The 22,523-nt window shown below is 40.8% G+C and overlaps 1 protein-coding gene across 2 annotated transcripts in view; it reads right to left on the bottom strand.

Moving 5' to 3' along the window:
- Positions 1 to 22,523, bottom strand: part of pappaa (pregnancy-associated plasma protein A, pappalysin 1a) — an 85,646-nt gene that overhangs the window by 57,839 nt on the left and 5,284 nt on the right. For both annotated transcript variants that reach the window (XM_034123341.1, XM_034123340.1), the window contains exons 2-7: positions 20,068 to 21,172; positions 12,520 to 12,665; positions 11,961 to 12,254; positions 11,378 to 11,570; positions 10,966 to 11,087; positions 1,356 to 1,857 (exon numbers count right to left, since the gene is read on the bottom strand). In XM_034123341.1, the coding sequence (XP_033979232.1) occupies positions 1,356 to 1,857; positions 10,966 to 11,087; positions 11,378 to 11,570; positions 11,961 to 12,254; positions 12,520 to 12,665; positions 20,068 to 21,172 (2,362 nt within the window). The remainder of the gene's footprint in view (positions 1 to 1,355; positions 1,858 to 10,965; positions 11,088 to 11,377; positions 11,571 to 11,960; positions 12,255 to 12,519; positions 12,666 to 20,067; positions 21,173 to 22,523) is intronic.

Raw genomic sequence — 22,523 nt, forward strand, 5'->3', positions numbered from 1 at the left:
AGCTGTCAAAATGACATCCCAGAAAACATCACTGACATACTTTTCTTGTATGAGTCTTGGTCTCCTGTTGTGCGTATCTTTCTTTTATAATTATTTGTTTATTGAAGAATGCAACATTAGTACTTAATTTAATTTCACTTACTTAGTTTGAGTAGTCTCATGACATGCACACATAAGAACATAAGGGTTCACTCACAGAAATGCTCCATAATAAGTAAATAACGCTAATGTGCATGCTATGGTCATACATTCTTAGAGAAATGCAAATGCTCTCAATTGTTTTTATCTCCTTATAATGTTTTTTTAATTATTATTTAAAAATGTATAACAGTTTTTAGGAAAGACTTGTGTTTAATAAAGACTGCATACCGTTTTTAATTACTTCATGAATGAAAGACTCTGATGGCTGTAACATATAAACTTTCTATAAAACTTATCTGACCATTTAACAGAGACAAGATCATTATGCTCTCACAACAAGGATAGTCAGCCAGCGCCACTGACCACCACCACTGGAATGCAACCGCAGCTAGTGAAAGACACCACAGCAGTGAAACTACCTAAAGTACATCAATAATCACTGAAGTGTGCCAAAACCCCCAAATACATTCATCCGTACTGCGGACAGCCTTCCCCAGACACAGCCATTCAACCAGGAATTTGTGCACGGACACTTTGTGGAACTTAGATATCATCAGTCCATCTTGCATAACATGCATGCTCACCATTTGGCCTCTTATCAAGCACTTTCCTTCTCATGTGAACTACAATGACAGCACGATAGTGAGATGGCACAACAAGCAGCAGTGCCATGTATAGCACAATATTTATCATGTCAGCACATTCCATAAAAGCAAAGCACTAAACTCTCACCACAGTGTGCAGATAATACCTTTAACAAGCCATCTGTTTGCCCTTGCTTCATGGAACATTGGAAAAAACAAATGTGGGCAACATCTGACCTGTGACTTAGGAAACAAATGTTAGGCAGTAGATTTGAAACTGCGAAATAATATCCTTTGCTCCTGGGGGTATTGAAAAGGATATCTGGTATAACAAGAACATATTTTTGTACATAGTTTCCACTGACAAAAAAAGAACACCTTCTTGCATGGCCAAAAAACCCTGATGACTTCACATTGAAGCAGGAAGCTAAATGGTAAGCAATCAGCTTTTCTCTCAACTTCTAAAAGAAAATACAAAAGCATGGCCAATGTATCGTGTGGCTTCAACCCTCTTCTAGGAGAAAAGGGTGGTCTTTTTCAAACCTCGAGAAAGACCAGTTTTCTTAACTCAGGGTTGTCAGATATATGTAGATCAGTCATACAAAAGTATTCACCTACCGGGTTACTCACCTGTCTATATATCGGCGGATAGGTTCATTCAACATCAGACCGTGTGGTGCATGTGTGAAAGGTGGTTGACGCAACAGGCGGTAGCGTAGAGGTCGGCAATGCCTGCAGAGTCTGAAGTCTGGCTTGGATGACAAGAGAGTGGCATCGATCTCTAGGTGTTGTTCCATGGTGAAAAACTGTACCCCATACACTTCTTCCTCTATGTCCAGCTTCAGAGTCAATGGGGTGTCACAGAAGACATTACTGGGGCCCAATGAAATGTTGTTCCCACTGACGGTCAGGAGCAAGATGTTATGGATAGCTGGCAGTGCTGTTTCCTCTGGGCTAAAGAAGGTGACCCATACAGTCAGGGAGTCAGGTACCAGCGGGTAGGGGAACTCCAGCTGAAGCATGCAGCCCTGGAGAGGACACTCCGACAGGCCCACAATACCTTGCTCAGTCCCTGCATTTGGGCTCCAGGTGCGCACACTTGGCTCACAGGCCTGCTCCACATCTGGAGGGCCTGTGGATACAAGACAGACAAAACAAAATGACATTTAACATAAACCAGACACAATAGGCAAAAGTCACCAGGCCATTTCCTACGTTAACACACTGAATTACTTTTAGATTAGACATGAAAATAAATATTATATGCTACAGGCGTTAAAATAAATACTCAAAAGACATCTTTGAATTCTCTACTGAAACATCTCAATCATAATAGCAATTTTGGTGCTGACATATTAATTATTTGCATCAGTGATCCTTGTAGTGTACACAATTATTGCAACATCATGGTAGAGGTGAAACTGAGAGTTCATTGTGAGTCCATTTGCAGAGGAAAGGCAGAGCTGAGGTGTGTACCTTCTAAGAGGGGCCTGTGCAGGGTTCTCACTTCAGCATAGTCATTACAACCTCTAACAGTCACACTCCAGCCATATTTGGAGTCCACACACAGTTAACTTGCATTATCCCAAGTGACGTACACTAACATTCATCAAGCACTTTTAGAAGCCAGCAAGTAGCAGACGCTATGTTCTCCCTAGATTTCCTTTTGTGCATTTCCAAGCTGGCAACCAACGAAGCCATTTGCTAACCTCATTTCTGGGCACCATGCAAAATTCCAGTGTTTAATCAAGTGAGGACTGAATATCGTTTCCAAGCCACATTATCTCAACACATTTATTATTTTACTGTAAGTGTGTGTGTGGCCAGAGTGGAGGTGAATTAAAGAAAAGAGAAAGTGAGACAGAGAGAAAGAGAAAGGGAGGGAGGGAGAATGAGAGGGGAGCTGGGAGAGAATAACCTAAGATACACAAGAGCTTGGCTTTGCTGGGCTTATGTAGTCCTGGCTTTCTGGGTACATTTTCATTGAGTTTGCAAGGAAAGGAGCTGTAGCCACTGAAAATATTTTGTAATGTCAGCTGTTATGATGGGCCCTACTCCTGCTCTGGCGCTGTTGCTAATGTGGTTTGAGATTTAAGAGGAGACAGAGTAAGAGTCTCATCCAATGTGTAACCTGAGGCAATGTAAACTGTATTTCAAAGATGCAAAAATGTATCTATGATTGGCAGAAAAGTCTGTGGAGGCAAAGAGTTTTTAATCCAAACCACAATACGCTATCAATAATTATCATTGTAGTTGGACACCTTCAACAGATCATGAAAACTCCTAATAAAAAGATAAATGCTATATTAAATGTTAATGTTTCAATCAACTTAGAATCACAGCAGCAGACTGCCCGAAAAAATAATATCAGCTGCTTACTGCTACATAAACAGCTCAGCTCTGAAGTGTTTGACCCATAAGTCCCTTAGTACAGGGAGAGGGGGCCCCAGAGAGACTGAACCATCCAGACATAAGCTTTGAAAATAAGCCATTAATTTTTCTGTTGATTAGCTGATCCCATCTAGGTATTGGTCTGATGACAAATACAACCATTCTTGGAAAAGAGAGATGGACAATCAGGCAGCAGGAGTACAATGACTTCAACTGAATTGTGGAAAATCAGCTGGTTGGTGTGCGTCATATTCCCTACACATAGAGAGTAGAACAACTATAATGTCCATACTGTATGTTGTTATGGTCATGCCAATATAAGCTCTGTATAGGCTATTTGAATTTGAGTTGAAATGATTGCAGGCTTGTTTCTTTTCTAAAGTTCAGTCGGTTTCAAAATCTTTGCCGAACATTCCTGATGCTTTGATTTGTTTTCACTCCTACTCATCCAAAGTCACCTTGTTCAAATGAATGAACGCCTAATGTTGGAATGAGCCTTGTTTTCATCCTTGACATTTTTTTCTTTTAGGGGTTTAACATATTGGTTAGCATTAGCAATAATGGCATTCCTTCATCTTGTTCATTGTCAGAACTTCAGTGGGATTATGGCTGATATGGGCAGAGGGCCATGGGGGTTTTAATGATACTTTTTCTTAGGGTAAACACTTCTTTTAATGTTAACATCTACTGCTAACTGAATCGACAATGATGTACTTAACAATTATGGCGTTTATTGAGTTATCATCCGAAAACGGGGAATTCCATAACCACCAACTCTGCTAGCTACCAAAGCTTGATCTTTTCCATGCAGAGGTAAATAAATAATGCTGAAGCTATAGGCTAATTAATGTTTGTGACGCTTTAACAAAAAATGACTATAGTTGGCCAAGATATCTCCAGGTTGGATGCTGGTGCCTGCCCACTATGCAGCCATAATCCTTCTGCTCTGGAGAATCACACTGATCCACAAAAAGTCCAGGGAACCGAATGAATAAACAGACAGGGATATGTCCGGGCATGCAAGCTTTGTGCTTTCTAAGAAATCTCTGGCTCTGGCTCTCACTATCGATGACTCACTGTCACACACTGTTACTCCCACTCCTAAGGCAGACATCAACCACCTAACCCTTTTGCCCTGACACACACACACACACACACACACACACACACACACACACACACACACACACACACACACACACACACACACACACACACACACACACACACACACACACACACACACACACACACACACACACACACACACACACACACACACACACACACACACACACACACACACACACACACACACACACACACACACACACACACACACACACACACACACACACACACACACACACACACACACACACACACACACACACACACACACACACACACACACACACACACACACACACACACACACACACACACACACACACACACACACACACACACACACACACACACACACACACACACACACACACACAATTTATGAAGGGAACAGACCTGGAACAGACACTACAGCAGTATTTCTCAAAGTGGGGGGGCGCAGAGGCATGACAGGGGGGGCGCGAGAGACCAGGAGGAAAAATGTTTTTAAAAATAAAAAAAATCATAATTTGAAAAATTATTGATTCGAAAATAATATGATACAGTACAAGTACGTCTGGGTCTCTGTGTTTCATACAAGCTCGGCTCTGTGTGTGTGTGGATTGAGCCATTTTGTGTGCATGCGCGAGCGAGCGAGAGAGAGAGAGAGAGAGAGAGAGAGAGAGAGAGAGAGAGAGAGAGAGAGAGAGAGAGAGAGAGAGAGAGAGAGAGAGAGAGAGAGAGAGAGAGAGAGAGAGCACCGGTACCGGAGATCGTTGTTGTTAGGTTCTGGTGCTAGCGAGCTACGCTAACAGATATAAGGAGCTTTTACAACAACAAGGTGGAGGAGAGTCCTCTCCTGTCAGACTGAGAGGCTCAGTGAACTAAAGGACTATCTGAGTGTTTAGATAGTTAACTTTAGTCTAAGTTATCTCAGTGGCCGGAAACGTTTTGGTCACCATTAATGTCAACAATTATTTCCGAGGCACACGTTTATGATCATTATAGTTATAAAAAAATAAGAGAATAAATGAAAAACAGGTATGAAATACTATATGACAGTAAAAAAAGAATAAAGTTTAAAAGGGGAGTGATTTGTAAAATATCCATAAAGAAATAGTAAATCTGTTTATAGTTCTGTTTCAAATGGGTGTTGAGAAATGTATCCATAGATCTCTTCATGTTGCTCTAAAAATGCACCAGATTGATGCTTTTAACTTCAATATTTAAAAAAAAATCTTCCCGGGGGAGCATGCCCCCGGACTCCCCTATGTTAGGTCCACTCCCAACTTATAAAAATAGCACTTTACCCCTGCTTACACCTATATGCCGTGAGCTGATTATCGAGCCTTCATTGTAACAGTCGCGGGTACACTGCGTATTTGCGTGAGGATTGTTGCAGTAGAAAATTCCACTGTAGCACCCGGTACATTAATGGGAAACCCTAAATGTTTGAGCACCCTCTATGAAACGTCAATCTACCCCTCAGCACCCCCCAAAATAAATCTCTGGCGCCGCCAATGAGCCTGCAACCCCGTTTTGAAGAAATGTGCAGTGCAAAACAGGCTCATTGCAGCCACGAATGCTGTGATAAGACCAGGGCCGTCCCTACAGGCCGATCATGCAGGCTGCATGGGGCCTCACATTGCGCAGGGGGCCTCGCGCAGGGGGCCTCGGCTTATGAACTCGGCTTGTGCGCAGTTCTCAGCGCAGTTCCCCTCGCTGACACGCGAGAGTGAGAGGTGACAAGGGGAGCACGTCTGTAACCCGACACCGTTGCAATGAATCGACATCTGATCAATCGCGGCTTTGTTACGGCCACTAGTGCAGGTGAAGAGATGTCGGTGAAATTTACCATTTATCTCACTGTATAAAAAAGTAACTGTGTTGACAAAAATAATAAACAGGAATTATATTTGCAGAGTACTTTGTTTCCAAAAAGAAATGTGTCACTCCTGTTGGTTGGGGGGGGGGGGGGGGGGCTCATCTCAAATATCAGCATTTTCTTTATTTTCATTTTTTTGCACAGATTGCAAAGTGGCAAAGTATTATAACTTATTGTTCTAGCAAAGGGATTGCACAATTGTATTATGTATTTATTTTTTTGACCACAGACTTATGGAGCATTGTTTTATTATCACTGTTCTAGCAAAGGAATGCTCACGTTCATATCGATGTATTTTAATAAATGTTAACTTGGCCCATTACGTGACTATTTGTGTTGGGGGGGACCGACTTTTTTTTTTCTCCAAAAACAGAAAAGGTTTGAGAACCACTGCACTACGGCTTGAGTTGGGGTTGAATGTCACATCACGTTGCATTAAAAAGCAACTTGCAGGTTAGAGACCCCAGTGAATAAATGTGTAGGAAAATGATGTATGTATGAGCCTGCTAGGCGGCCTAGAGACCAGGAGCAGCCAAAGATTAGAAGAAATAACGGCCATCGGAGAGAAATTGAGCTGTGGTGTGAGGAGAATCAGTAGAGAACAGGGCAGCTGTCTTGGTGAGTGACCGGCGTTAGCTACAGTTAATGTTAGCTAACGTCGGTCACATCACAACATTGTAAAGTTAGCTATCATATATCAGGCTATAACTAAAGTAGTATTGATAATATAGTAACGTTACTGGCAGGACTGTTGATACTGATCCATAACAGAAACTAATGCGCAAGTATCAGCCGTATCTCGCGTTACCTAATGCAACTCCACACTACGGTTGCGGTCGAATAGTCCAAAAATCAGCTCCTAACGTCTATCCCTATCATCTATCCCTATCGTCTATCCCTTGACCTCTGTGTGAAACGTCACGGGGTTAAGGGATAGTGGATAGGAGAATTCAAAAGGACTTAGTAGAAGAGACTGCAGTACTTCAGAGAATCCGACTGCACTAGCGGACGTCATAAATGTGCGTCTGCTGCTGTGGGGAAACTATGGAAACTACAGTTTTCTATACAGTGGACTACAACATGGATGTATAATAAGAACAAGGGACTACTGTAAACTCATCTAGAGACTCTGCACCGTGCTCTGATGCTGTTGTTTTATGCTTTATGAACGTGGACAACAGAGAAACATATTCTTCATGACCAAAGTTGGAATTGAAATAAAAAAGGAAAGTGAAACTTATGCTCGTCACCCTCTCCCTCCGGTCTACATACAAATGATCCCAATACGTATGATTGTATGAACTATGAAAAGATCTTAAAATCAATACAAATGTATTTATTATAAACGTTAGTCCTTAACATCTATCACTGTGTATATCACCAATCAAACATCTTTTAAAAGTTGAACAAACCCCACACAGCTCAGTAAAGACTGTGAAATGTTGACTTTATTTGATCATCTCAGAAAAAAACAACGTTCATATTTCTCTTTTTGATTATAATACTGATGATCGTTCAAAACAAAGCACTTTGGCTAGTTACCGTTTTAAAAAGCTTAATAAGCACCGTAACTTTCATGATATAATTTCTCGGTCATAATCGGTTGTTTCTGTGAACGGCCGAATGTTGTGTGACGGCAAATGCTGCGGCTGCAAGGCATTGTGGGACAGCATTTTCTCCTCTCCTTTCGTCAAGGGAGGTCTAGTGGTTCCTAAGCTAAAGGAGGTTATAAAGGAAGTTTGAAACCTCCTTTCCTATCATCTAGAGAATTCGAACGGCACTTATCATGGCTGCCACTGAGGTACTTCCGGGTCATTTCACTCCGTTAGGAAGGTTCCTAAGCTAAATGGACTATTCGACTGCAACCTATGTCTTACCGTGCTGTGTACCGGAGGGAAGAGAGAGAGGAGCGAAGGGGGGGAGAGAGAGAGAGCAGCGAAGGGGGGAGAGAGATGTAATACGGTTTCCTGATAAACGTTTTATTTGATAGGCCTCGCTGTGGAGAGTAGCCTATGTGCTGCAGGGAGGTGGATGCACCTCGCACAACGCACCCAGGAACGAAAGCTAGCTCCGGTCCTTTTCCTGTTAGGGAAACTGTGGACTCGATGTCCTGCAGGTTGCACAAACTCAAGCTCACCATGATTAAAAATGGTGAAAAAAAAACCCTGCAAGTTGCTCTTTAAGGGTATTTCAGAGGTTAATCCTTCACAGCTGTTTCTGTATTATGTGTTGACTTTTACACTTTGAGTAAATTATCATTTTGACTGACAAAATATCAAAAGACGAGCTACAGAAGCTGGAGATTAACATACAGTACAGTGACATACAGTAAAAGTAAACAATTAGCCTTTAAAAGAAACTAAGAAACTAAAGATAAAGAATTTTACGATTAAGAATGGACATTTAAAAAGGGTATTTAATGCATTTTTGGTGTTCAGATTGTAATCTATTGGTGCTTGACCACATCACAGTACAGGTCTTAATGCATGAAAAATACATTAGGGCCAGATTGTAATCAGATCGCCAAAACCACCTCGTGCAAGTGTTTCTCTTCTGGATAACTAGTTGCAGTGTTCTGGAAATAAGAAATGCGGCATACTTAAGTTTGACAACCAGTCTTCATCCAAAAAGTTCAAGATCACTTTCCTTTCCTTTCACGCATCCTATAGTCATGGCAATGACTGGTAAATCAAAGCAATTATATAAACAGTACTCTTCTCTGCTTAGCGTGCAAACGAGAGGGGGATGTGACATTTGGTTGTTTGAGCTGGACATGGAGATCAGATCTCAGTTGGATCTCAATATGGAAACCATTAATACCGGGTGTAAATGTTATCGGAGATACAATCTAGATACGAGATTGATTTTAATGTGAGGTGTAAAGAGGGTCAATTTGCAGAAAGTGTTTCATGTTGTGTAAAGTGTTAGCCCCAGGCAGGATAAAACTATGCAGACATAGGACATTTGTTATTTTCTCTGCGCACAATTTAGTTTATTTTCAACCGAGGTGTAAATGTTATAACAAAATAAATACTCAATCAGCTACATTGCACTTTAGACATGGCTAGTGTTGATTTGACAGGTAAAAGGACAACCTTTGCCCTCTCTAAGAGCACTTGAGTTGTGTTTTGTTGGAGCTAATTATGTGATACACATATTGTTTGATCCCTCTGATCTTCAGAAGTCAAGCAGATAAACCTTGCATGGCATGATGTAAACCAGCAAGCCCTGAGACTTTGTTTCTTTTAGAGACGGCTTCTAATAAAACCTTGGATCTGACCATAAAGTGACACATATGCTTTCTGTTATGGCTCATTGAGTCAATTCATACACACTTACACATAAGCAAACATTTTGTACATTCTATTGCAAATGCGTTTTTGTACATTGTATGTATTGCAAATGTAATATATACAGTAGAACGCAGACCTCCTTTTGCACACCTCAAATGCCCACACACATGTTGGGGAACATACACATCCTGGACCTTTCACTTCCATTAATCCATACTGCTGTTTTCAATCAACCAAGGATCCTCCCTTTTGAATGTCACTAACCACATGCAATTCTCTTAACTATCTTGGGTGGTTTCCACCCCACCAACCCTCTCTTACCCTCTCCCTGAATCCATATCCATGTGTGTTCATTCTTGTTTTTTTTCCTTTAGAAACTTTTCTCCAGAGTATAGAGTAGCAGAGATTTATGAGAAGGGATCTGGCTCTCTCTGACCACACCAGTGTTTCCCAGTCCAGTAGTGCGAGAACACCGCCAGTCCTTCGATAACAGGTGCTATTTGTATGCAAGAATGCTGATGTAGTGTAGACACACATATACAGTTACACAAGTGCATAAGTTAACACACTTATCAGGATGTTATGCAAATAGTAAATAAGCTAATACCTTGATTTACAGTATGTTATTGGAAGTAAGTAATATGCACCATCACAGCTTGAAACGGCAGCTGTGTTATCCAGTGAGAAGCTGGCGCAGTTAACAGAGAATCGGGAGCTGCCTAAAAACAGGGACCCCTTCCAAGAGGGAAAATAGAGTATAGTTGGTTTACACACACAGCGTTTTAGACAAGCCCAGACTTGCCCTTGCTACACACACTGTTATGGTAAGCTGTTTTTATATGTATTAGCCAGACAGTACATTCATTACTGGTATTTGCAACATCAATTTGTCAAGTTAGTGATGTACAGTAATTATATAATTATATTTTGATTAGTAAAAACTCAAATGTAGATATCTTTCATTTTGACCAGTTAGATTCCAACTACTTTGGCCATTTATAGGTATTGGACTACTAATTACAAATATTTATAATTTAGTTGTACATATCATCTAACCTAATTTAACCACTTGTTATTCTAGTTTCAGATACCCACAAAAAGATGAGCACAGGTTTATACAATTAGTTTCAAAATGATATACATTTGCCCTTGTGTGGCAAAGTGTCTAATGTGAATGATTTCATAAAAAAAGTCAACAAACATTCATTAAAAGGTTAATTATAAAGTGTAGTATATGCGATAACAATAGCTGCATAAGGTCACATGCAGAGAAGTGGCCTCTTTGATTATTGTATGTTTTATGTTGCCATGAATCCATTTGCATGTTTTAAAGTTGAGTCAGTACCCAATTCTTTAGGTACTGATTTGCAAATATTCAACAAAGGCAAACCTCAAATTACATTGTCATACTGAAAACTCTGAATGAAATGTGGATGTGGCTTTTCTTTATGTTATAAATGTGCTTTGAGTAGGAACAGCTAATTATGATTAAAAAAAAACACAGCTATTTATAATGGAGACCTAGAAGCAATCACTAATATTAGTACATAGAATCGTACAGTACCTTCAGCTTCTCGTGGAGACCAGTGTCCAGAAGGGGCGCACGGTCGTGGGGAGGAGGAGTTGGAGGCATACTGCAGGAGGACTCTCCCCTCAGTGCATTTATCACACACTGATCCCACATCTCTAGGAAACCAACAGACAGGCACAGCAACCAACTTAGATACAGGCCAAACACCCAAATTGTAAACAGTATATTAAACATACAGTAATGTCAAATCATGTGACAAAGTTTTAAAATGGTGCTATAATTACTTGGCTCAATTTTAGATGTCTGAGTCTGTAAAAGATGAATTGAGCATTACATTTCACTACTTGTGAAACTTGTCAAACAATAATCAATAATGCAATTAATCTGGGTCAACTTTATTACCATACACACGCATCTGTTTGGCAACCTATGTAGCTCATTTCACCTGTCGTAAAAGTGTCCAGAAATCGGTGGAAACCATTCCAGGGTGATGGAATTATGATGCTGCTCCACCACTTGGGGTGGCATTGGCACTGGAGGAGGTTTGGAGGCAGGTTGCCAGGTCTGATAGATGAGGTCCAGGTAGCAGTGCATCCTAGCCACCTGGTTCAGGGTGAAGGAGTCTGTACAAGCATCATCTGCAGGTGACAGAAGGAGGTGGTTAGTGTAAGAGGTGGAAAGTGTATTTTGGTTTGATCAGAGACAGGAAAAGGAAGTAGGTGTTAAATCATTCCACTTGTCTAGATCCAATGAATAAAATAAACCACCTGGTCATATGTAGCAGTTTTGTTTTTCCCATTTAACTGTGACAACAAAATCATGTTTTAACTCTTGCACATAAAAGGTGTGCCCCCCGCTGCGTTTTTCCCATGAGATGTCCCTGCTAAATTCCACACCTGTCTCTGTATGCACACAGACTCAACAAATTCCTCCACGGTGATCCCTCTGTGTCAGTTGCATGTGAGCGGTATAACTGTAATGTTTTGCCTGGATAAGTAACAAAACATTATGTGGAGGCTCTCTCTTACCTGCATAACTCATGTAGTTGTTAAAAGGCGTGTGCGTGAAATGCCGACCGCCACATGTTTCGTTGCCAGGCTCAGGATCGTGGCACCCTTTGAATTTTGGGGTGGGGTTGGTGTCCGCACACAGATCTCCAGTCTCCATCGAGGGCTCCGTCTCCAAACACGCATCATTACACGAATCAATTTCTGATATACCTCGGAAGACGTGATAAAGCCCAAGACTGTGACCGATCTCATGGACCATCGTGTCAGTATGACCAAACGTACCATAGAAGGAAGGGTTCAGCACAATTCCACCTAAGAAAAAGAGAAAGGACACACGATGTAATCAATGCATTTACTCACTAGTGTAGTGTAAAGTAATAGTGTAACTGGAGTAAGATTCAATGCATTATTAATGTGCAACCTCAGCTTTGTTATCACCTTCTTCTCTGTTGGAGCTGTGATTAAGAGAAAAACTGCTTGGGGCTTGAACTGTAATTACTCAAAATCAACTATCTAGGTTGCCAAAGAGAGGATGTGTGTACATGCACATATGTTTGTGTTGTTGTTTGTATTCTACCCAAATGTGTGAGGGCCTCTTTGTCCCATGGCCAAGTGGCAACCCCCACCAGATCTTCATCAGAAGAATTGGCAAAGAAGACATTCAGGTGAGTCGAGCCATCCAAGTTCAGAATCTCTTTCAGCTCTTTCACATCCAAATAGGCTCTGGAAGATTAAAAGCAAACAAACAAGAGTATTTCACAATAAGTTAATGGCTCTACAATGAGAGTAGTCTTTTCACAGTAGATGCAGACATAACCAAGACAAAGTTATACAAATAGCAATTACTTTTCTAGTCGAAAGTTATCTTTCAAGAAGATAGAACCCAGAAATAGGGCTCTGTCAATTGTAAGTATTTACTTAGTGTGTATTGGCCATTGCCATGGTCATTAAAATGAAAGTTTGTAGGGATAAGAGGAATAATTGACCGTGTGAGGTTGCAAACAGTTGGTGTTAAACCAATATGCCAAAGTGAATCGCCTAAGGGGGCCTGAAGTATGTTTTCACTTGGACATGACAAATAGATTGTTGGTAATGTTTTGTTTAGAGGTTTTGGCACACTGATTGGCACTGCGGGTCTGTGCTGTGAATAGGGCTGGTATTCATTCTGACCAATCATATATTTGTTGATCAATCCATTAAATTGCATTGTAGTCGCTGCTTATTTAGTACCTTGATTTACTTGAAAAGGGGGATTACAGACCATGCTGGGAAATGCGTTTTCTGAGAGGTGCTATAAGCAAATAAAAAGTATAATAGCCCAAACTATATGTATAGTATATCTCTTGGAGAGTGGAGTTGTTGTGGAAACACAAAATGCCAAACCACAACGTTATTTATGTCTATGATGTGCGATGTTTTGTGTTGGGAGAGATTGAATCGTGGATAAACAGCACACGTCATGGGTGTCCTTTACTTTATTTCAACAAAGTGTAAGAGATGTAATGGCAACTCACATAGATATCAAACAGGTGCTGGTGGGAATAAGACTTTATCAGTGGGACAAAGAAAACATATTTTTGTTATTTATGTTTTTTATGGTTCTAAAGGCTGACCCTTTTATATTCTACTTGAATGTACTACTGATGGAAATGGACAGCGAATGGTTCATGCCTGGCTTATTTATATGATGTCATGTATTCAACTCTTCACACCCGCCTTAAATGAACACAAACATGTATTGTACTGCATATTAGGAAGGTGCTAATGCTGCCATGAAAACAAATCTACCGTAAATGCAGGAATGATAAAACGTTTTCTGATACAGTATCATCTCAGATCAGTCTGACTCAGTTAAGTCAGCCTGACACTTTATTTATTTGTTCAGATATTCTGATGTCTCCCTCTCCATGTTGTCTCTGCCCTGGGGAAGATAACTGCAGCTCTAAAGACTGCAATCATTCAACACAATGAGATATCTTTCCAGCAGTGAAACTGTCACTCATTTTATGAACTCATTAAATAAGTTCCTCCTGCCTTGCTGGCGGTCCTGGCGGCTGAACAAGCTTGGTCCTATCTGATGACTAAATGATCTGTTTCATATGCTGAAGTGATAGTTTATTCATTTTCTTTGGCTTTAAATACACAATGGATACACAGGAGTTTACCAGTAACAAAAACACGGCATTAGCCCCAAAAATGATGTGTGCTGTGTGCGATGTGTGTTTTGACCTAATTTGTGTGACCCACTTGCCTGCCTAATATTTGGTATTTTGTATGTGTTTAGATAAGAACATGTAATGTGAAAACACTGAGGCTAAAACAGCATGCTCCTTTGTACCTGGTCCTATTGCAAGGAGAGTTTCCTCCCAAAAACCAGTACCTTAAGTGATTTCACTCTTCTTTAGGTAATGTGTACTTTTTGATATAATAAAACCTTGCATCATGTAACAGAAACACTGTAACGTAATGGATAGTTGATAAATTAAGGTACTGTACGCTATTTAATGTATAGCAATTGCACGTTATGTACCATCAGTGACAATACTTTAGCAAATAATAGAAACTGATTGATCATATCCCAGTTGATGCAGAATGAACTGCCTTACTGTTTGGATATCTTATAGTACATTTGGAAAGATTTTCCAAAAGATGTCATGTCAATAGTGCAATGTTTCAATGTTCAGTTTTATCAATTATATTCGTATATCATTAACAGTAAAGTCTGTCAGTTAACATTTTTAAACATTTTAGCAAATCAAAAGTTTAAAAATGGTGCCTTGTTTTTTGAAGTGCAGAGCTAATGTGTCCCACTTAAGTGAACTCAGGTTAATATAATGATAAATGTGAACATCTCAAAGGCTCATGCTTTGTAAAGCTTAATATCTAAAAGTGTGCTATTTATATATGTGTATAATTGCTGTAAATGTGTAAGGAAGAGTACAGTTTTACTGCACAATGAAACTTGATTTGACTTAATTAGATGTATTATGTTTTTAAGCTTAGGGGGTGAGGTTGTTATTAACAGAAGACATTTAACACATTTTCAAAAAACTCCATTCAACAAGACTCACTGACATGCAGAACAATTTATGATTAATGTTGACAATCAAAGTGATACCCACAAAATTAGCAGCTCAGAGTAGAGAAGATAAAATGTGACATCCTGTGATTTCAGCAAAATTATAGTGGAGCATTTGGTTGCCAAAAGAAGTGCAGCTGCGTAAGTGATACCACTTAAGGTTCAGTGAACCCATTTAATCCCATGGGTCACAAAAGTGACCATAAAAAGTTTTCAGTTATAAGGCTCTAAAAATCTTACTGAATGATGTGTTGAAGCATTTCTAGCATACAGTATATTTATTTATTAAAGGGTCTAAATATGATATGAGTAGTATCACATATTTAGTGTAAATTATCATATAACCAGATATGTTTACTTTCTGGTTGCACCATGAAAATAATGACTGCATCATAGCTCCTAGACAAAAAGTTAAGTTATAAAATGTGTCAAACCGTGAGGCATATGGGCTACAGCAGGAGTTCCTTGCATGTGATTGGTTGAATTGATATTTGCATAAACAAGCAGTTAAAAAATATAAGATAATAACCTCGTCAAGACTACAATGTCAGACCTGCAGAATCTACTTTCTACTTTAAATGTAAGCATTGAACCAAGGTGTCTCATTCTGTACATCCAATGAAGTCTAAAGGAAGCAGTTTTAACGTCAGTGTCCCTGGTGTTTGGAGATGTTCTGGAAGAATCTACACATGTAAGCTAACTCTGATCTCTTTTTTTTATTACATCCAAAGAACATTTTGTTGTAGGGGTCTCTCTGCCTCAAATCACAAGTGAGCTGCACCTCAAAACACACATTTTAAATAAGGGTGTTCAGTGCAGCGCATGCTTTCTTCAAGCCTACTGTATGCGAGAGCAACCGGGGGCAATCACTGGGGCCGGGTTTAAGGAGAGACACTGAGAGAGAACAGATGATACAAGGTCCCTCTTCCTAATAGTTTCAGGAATTTCATTATTTCCTCAGAAAATATTTGTCCAGAGTTTTTGGACATGCTGAACGAATGAGTCAGCAATGAAAAAGAGCAACAGTTCTTCTCTATGGTCAAAATATAACTATTATGAGTTCAATTATTCAGTGTAACATGATAGATTGATCAGCAAATGCAGAAAATATGCATATACATACATGAGGTGCATGTTTTTGATTTCAGAACATTTTAAAGATTTGCTGCGACTGCAGTACGCCGATAGCAGATGATTTTATTTGGAGGGTGTTTGTGCATTTTAAATCATCTATTGTTCCATCTGTCAATCCAGATCTTACTCAAAACTCCTCGCCAATAACCCTTCACCAATAACTATGTTCTCTCTCTCTGCCTCCCTCACACACGCCTCAACTATTTCCACATCCCATAGCCCATAGTTCCCAACTCTTTCTTCCCATCAAACTCTTTTTTTAACCAAGATTAGCCACTTGGGAAACACATGATTTTCCATGTATTTAACCACACAACTTTTCAGACATGTCCTGGGGAACACACAGTCTTTAAAACAAATACAAATAAAAATGAGTGAAAGAACTAGGGAGTAAAAGAGAGAAAGAAAGGTAAGGTGTGTGCAGAAATCTTCTCTGAATTGAAGTGTCCATGCAGAGCATCTGTGGTAGGGAGCTCCAGGGGTGCGCTAAGCAGCTCAAACTGCTGTGTTAATGCTTTTATCTGATACATATTAAATGGGGGATTATGACCTCATCCATTTACACCCATATATAATTCACATAAGCCCATAAATTTGCCTTGTATACATATGTCTGGGGCAGAATAGTGTGAAAGCTGGGGTGAACTGGCATTGCAATGATAGTCTTACGGCCAAGAACACTTTTAAAATGGGAGGGGGCCCTCAGCTCCTCTGTCATCGAGTCGGTCAACACCACAGCCCCTAAACCCATCATTCATCTCTGCCTTTATTACTATACTTGCACTCTCCTCTTTAACCTTCCATCTTACTCTGCTGATTATTTTTTTTCCTTTCCAAGGAAGACACATTGGAACTGTTTTAACGCTCAGATTCCAGAGATCCTGCCGTGACTGCTTTTTTCTGAGAGAAGAGTTTGAACAAGAAGGATTTGGAGACATATGGAATGGACGACGGGACGGTCTGAACCTCAATGACCCCAAAAAGGCACTATCAACTAAATTCCCCAGTGTGTCATATTTTTTCAAAAGACCACCTACAGTATCTGGCTACATATTATCCCATCATAGCCAGATGCAACTCCCCTGCCTGTCTAGTGGCCCGAGTACAGCCCCTCCTTCCTTATTTCTCCCTCAGTCATCTAGTCAAGCCCAAAGACATCTATAAGCCCCATGCGAGCACAGGTGAAAGATCTGCAACAGGTGCTTTTAGAAGTGTGCTAGCACCGCTATGGTTTTAAAGGGAAAGTGCAAACTCCTGGTATTTACGCCCAAGCACTCCATTATGTTTTATGGGACGGGGGCTTAAGGTTTAGACGACCAACTGTAAAACACCCAAGTCAAGGAAGGGCCCTGGAGATTAGCTCCGCACTCTGAGCTAAAATACAGCAGAGAGAGGAAGTGAGGGAAAGTGAAAGGGTGGTCCATCCATTAACCTGCCACAGTAAGAGGTATTGACTCAGGAGGGGGGGGAGAGACAGAGGCCAAGGTAAAACAGATGACCTATTAGCCTCTGATAAAGCCAGGCCAGGACTTCATTTCAGAAGAAAACGTATTGAGACTGAATTGGTCCTAATATCTGCCTGGCTTTGTGCATCTATCTTGCTTTAGGTTTTAAGAAAACACATTTTTTTATTATCAGTCGCTGACCAAAAAAAATTGTAATCTGATGAGTTCAGATATTTTGGGAATGGTTTTCTGTCTAGTTTGTTGGATATTAAATTGAGCCTTCATTGACATTCAAACAAACACAAAACAAACTTTTACGCCATTTGTTTTCTGCCTTTCTGCACTCATAATGTTAATTCACAGTGTTTAAATTACAGCCACGACAATTTTAGATTCCCCTAACTCCAGTCATAAGAATGTAAAGGCTGTCAGATAACATCAAATACCACCAAAACCATAAGAATTGTCAAAACCAAGGGCTGTGAAAACAATGCAAAATATTTCCCTAAGCCAAATGTGGAGGGGGGGGGGGATTATTATCAATGGTATTTCAGAGGAGAGACTGTTTCAGGACCACAGAGCTGCCTGTGTCCTGTGTTAGCCAGATTTTTTGAAAACACTACTTGTAAGTGGTAACAGGCGCATACGCTGCAAAAATAAATGCAGGACCTCACAACCATTGTTCCCCTGCAAACGCAGTACATTGTTCATCCAGAATTCCATAATTAGGGAGGAATGTCAAACTGTTTGTAGTGTAGCTCTCTGCAAGTCTCTTCAGACATACCATAATCAAAGCAAAATAATCAACCACTCTGGGAGATTATATCTATTTTTTTAAACTAAGAATTCTCTTGTCCTCGTTATGTCTGTCTCTTTCTCTTTCTTGCTTGTATTCTTCCTTTCAAAAGCCCATCTTTCAAACGCCCGCAGGGAGGTCTGAACATTGCAGCGGCAAAGCGTTTTGCCAATGGCTGATGTCTAAATGAAGTAGTTTGCCTGCCACTTGATGAATGAGCTTCTAATGATGACTAAGCTGGAAGGGATGTGATGGGAATTGAGAGAGTGAAGCAACGTCAAAACCCACCTGCTTTTCCCTTCTGATGTTAATTAGATGTCATTATTTAGCTATTTTGCAGTCATTTAAACAATAGCATAGTGCCAAACAGACAATGCTTGCAGCTTAACTGTGATTGAAAACAGCCGGGTTTCCTTGATTCATGCTATCAGAAGAACCCAAACAATCCAGCACACTAGGCCTAAAAGTTGTTCTCCCTTTCGCTTGTCCCCACATGACAGTGGCAAGAAATCCTGACAAACATCTGAATTTAAGTCATTTTTGTCTCTTTTTCTCGTGTAACCATAAAGACCCCCTGCATTTTCCACAAAAATGTCTCAGTCTACTGTGTAGGGTTTCAGTGTACCAAGAAACAAACAACCCTGCTATTGGAGGTCTGGCACAAACCTCATTACAGCCAATTCCAGAGACGTATTCTCCTTGCCAGCTTTTACTCATCATCTACAAGCCACAATGACATTACCACAAAAACAAAAATGTGCATGCATTTATGAAGGCATCTGTATAATCCTAAAGTAGCTGCATGAAACCATATACTGCTTGCTTGACGTGCAGTACACCTAGGAGATACTGTAGTACTGGTATTCACATGCAAGCTAAGGGAACTTTTCTTTCAATGTTTTTCCTGGAAAAATTATTTCAGGCATCCCTGTTTAGGGACCCATACCTTCCGCCCCAGGAAACATGTCTTTCAGTGGTTTCCTGGAGAGAGTGGTATGTCTTTGAAATTATTTCCATAGCTACAAGCAAAAAAAAACATACTGGACTCTCTTTTCTGACCTGTAATTGCCCTTACACTCTGTTTACTATGTCACTCTTTCCAAACCAACTCCTTTCTCCAATCAAGTCAGCTTAATTAGGACCTATGGGTATAGGAGACATAGAATACAGAAAAAGGACAGTTGTTGAAAAATGTATCCATTAATGAGTGATCTGGCCTGTGCATTAGCTTCAAGGAAAGTCATCCGGTTGAGTTTGTTTTGCCCCGCTTAAGTGTGGAACACTGATTGAACCCGGCCAAGGCTAGATTGGACTAGCTGCTCCCAGAGGATTTCCTAGGCCACACAGGCGGGGAGTTATGTTACACTCAGCCTCAGCCCAAATGGTCAGGAAACAGTAGGACTAGACATTAAAACATCTCTTCAGGGACACATGTATGGAAAGATTTGTTTTCTGGTTTACTCTAGACATGTGAGGCCATGGTGTCGAGTTGGTTTACCAAAATTATTCAATCATGTCAACCAAAAGAATGTATCAAATTAGGCAAGGAATGCTGAGGTTGGATAAAGCTTTTTGGGGTATGTAAGTATTTTGTTTATTAAACAACTACCAAAGAGGATTACCAGTGCCACAAACATGGTAACATGCAAAATGTGAAGAGTGTGATCTTACTTGTGTGGAGACGAGCGGTTGAAGCATGTCTTGGTCACATCAGTAACATTGGGGTTACAGCAGTCGCCGAGGTCATAGAAGAAGTTTTCCCAGTTACATTCAGGGTCACACACACCATTTCCCTGCTTGTGCTCAGGGCAACGGCTCCGATACCCAGACATACAGTCACCTGCATCATACCCTGTCAGCGGGTGGTTGCATTCTGGGTCACATGCATCATCGCCAACTTTGCTGATATCACAGTTAGCTAGAATCAGGCGGTTCCGAAGGGAGGAGTTGGTCACATTGTGAACGCTAAGATCCCAGGTGATGTTGTAGGGGCTAAAGGCATCATTTAGCTGCTGGTGTTGCAGGCTGATCTGGTGGTCTGATACAGTTGGCTTTATCCGTAAATCGTCCCAAACATTGATGACACGATAACGTACTTTCTTCGGTCGACGGAAGTTCCAAAGGTTGTTATAGTTTTTGATGACCTGAACATTGTCGCAGACAGTTTGACCACAAGATGGCGGGTCCAGCGTTGTGTCCAATATTCCCTCAGAATTAACAACTCCAACACCACCCAGGAATCCTAATCGTCCGCCTCCCCCCTCCTCAGGTTGAGGAAAGCTACCATCTTTTACAGTCAGCCACTTCCGGCCTGGGTGCTCGAATGTTTCACGTATGACCAGTTGAGGTAGATCTTGGGGGTCCTCGTGGCCCTGCATATCCCTGATAATCTGCCTCTGCCCTCTGGCCAGCCTCCATAGGCCCACCCTCTCCACTGCCCCCCTGTAATTATGATTCAGTGCGTTCCCCCCAATCATCAGCACTTTGCACTTTTTGGTCAAATGGCTGAAGACATCGCCGGATTGCTCGCGACTGACACCCACTTGGGCCCCATTGACAAAGAGCTTCATGTACACACCGTCATATGTGACTGCCACATGTGCCCATTGGTTGGGTCCATAACGAGCGTTGGAGTGGATGGAGGTCACTTTGTGGGCACGGTCCGTTTTGAGAGAAAAGAAGAAGCGGGGATCACGATTCCCGTGTTCACTAACCGCCTGGATGCCAAGCAACCAGCCTCGGTCACTAGAGGCGTAGAAACATTTGTCGTATAGGCCTGGAGAGAGAATGAAAAAAGAACCAATTAATATATGCATTCCTTTATTTCCAGGCATGAATCTCGCCCTGAACATCAGAAAAAATCTGCAGCAATAATAAAAAAACATGTTCACCCTTCACCTGTAAGATGGCTGACACTCTACTGATGTCACGTAGATATGATCCTTAATGTTATTTTTGGTTAATATGCCAATTAGATTTCAAGGTATGCTTTGTTATCACTCAAGTAGGATTTAAAACATTTTGTTGAGATAAAGGAGTGAATGTATTAATACGATTATTTATTTTTGTACAGATCTGAGTGCATGTTGTCCTGGAAATTGGGTTGAAGTGCATGTTTAGCTAAGGGAGACCCCATGGAAATCTCTCTGTATAGGCGTCTTGCACACACTGAGTTTATTTAAAGTCATTCGTGTTAATGTTCCTTGCCAGTGGGGTAGCCAGTAAAGGCTAGTTTTCTGCTAAAGCCTTGTTTTTTTAGAGGCACCAAAACACCTTTTTCCTGTTGCACTTGGACCGTGTATGTCAGATTCAGCATGGTAATGTGTTTTCACTTCTTAGGGGATCTCTGAATGTTAACTGTTTGTTTGTTTAACACTTTTGTTGAGGTACGTGTGTGAAGGTGCACAAGTTTATGCCTGGGCGTGTATTTTTTATGTATGTTCGTCCAGTCAGAGTGTGCAAAGATTCCAAAGCACCTTGTTGTGCCTTACAAGCATGTGAAAGTCTGTGTTCGCAGGTGATTCTGGGGAGAGAGCAGGACTCCGCTCTTGTGACAGGAATACATTCCTGGAATTTGCTAATATCATGGTAACATTTCTAACCATGAGCTTTCTGGGAATTATGTCCATTTGCAAAGAGACACCTAATCTGTGACATCCACACCCAGCCCATATTGGTATTGAGTGTCCTTTGCAGTTGATTCTAGGATATATGCATCAGATGCCTGTAAATACCCTTCATATTGTTCTGTTCTGACTTTAGTATGGTCTCAAATGATAAGCTTATTATCATTATGATGATCACATCTTTGCCTCAATGCACTTGTTCACTCAAATGCCTTTGTTCCCCATCGATTAGGCTACCTGAGCCTGCAATAAGTGGCTGGCTAATGGTAATTGCACGGACATCTTGCTAACTTTGACCTGTTTCTAATTAGATGCGCACTCCAGTATGCATTCATTAACTTGGTATTTCAATGGACTAATGTTCAAAGAGCGAGGCTTGGGTTCAGCGTCAAGGTCAGTCCTTTGGTGGATGACGTTTTCAGGCTTTCCAATACACTGGAAGGAAAAAGCCTTCCATCTGTCAGCCAGTGCACTCAAGGCTAAAAGGTGTGCTAAAATGCT

This window comes from Trematomus bernacchii, unplaced genomic scaffold (genome assembly GCF_902827165.1).
Source record: "Trematomus bernacchii unplaced genomic scaffold, fTreBer1.1, whole genome shotgun sequence".
In the NCBI taxonomy this organism is placed as follows: Eukaryota; Metazoa; Chordata; class Actinopteri; order Perciformes; family Nototheniidae; genus Trematomus; species Trematomus bernacchii.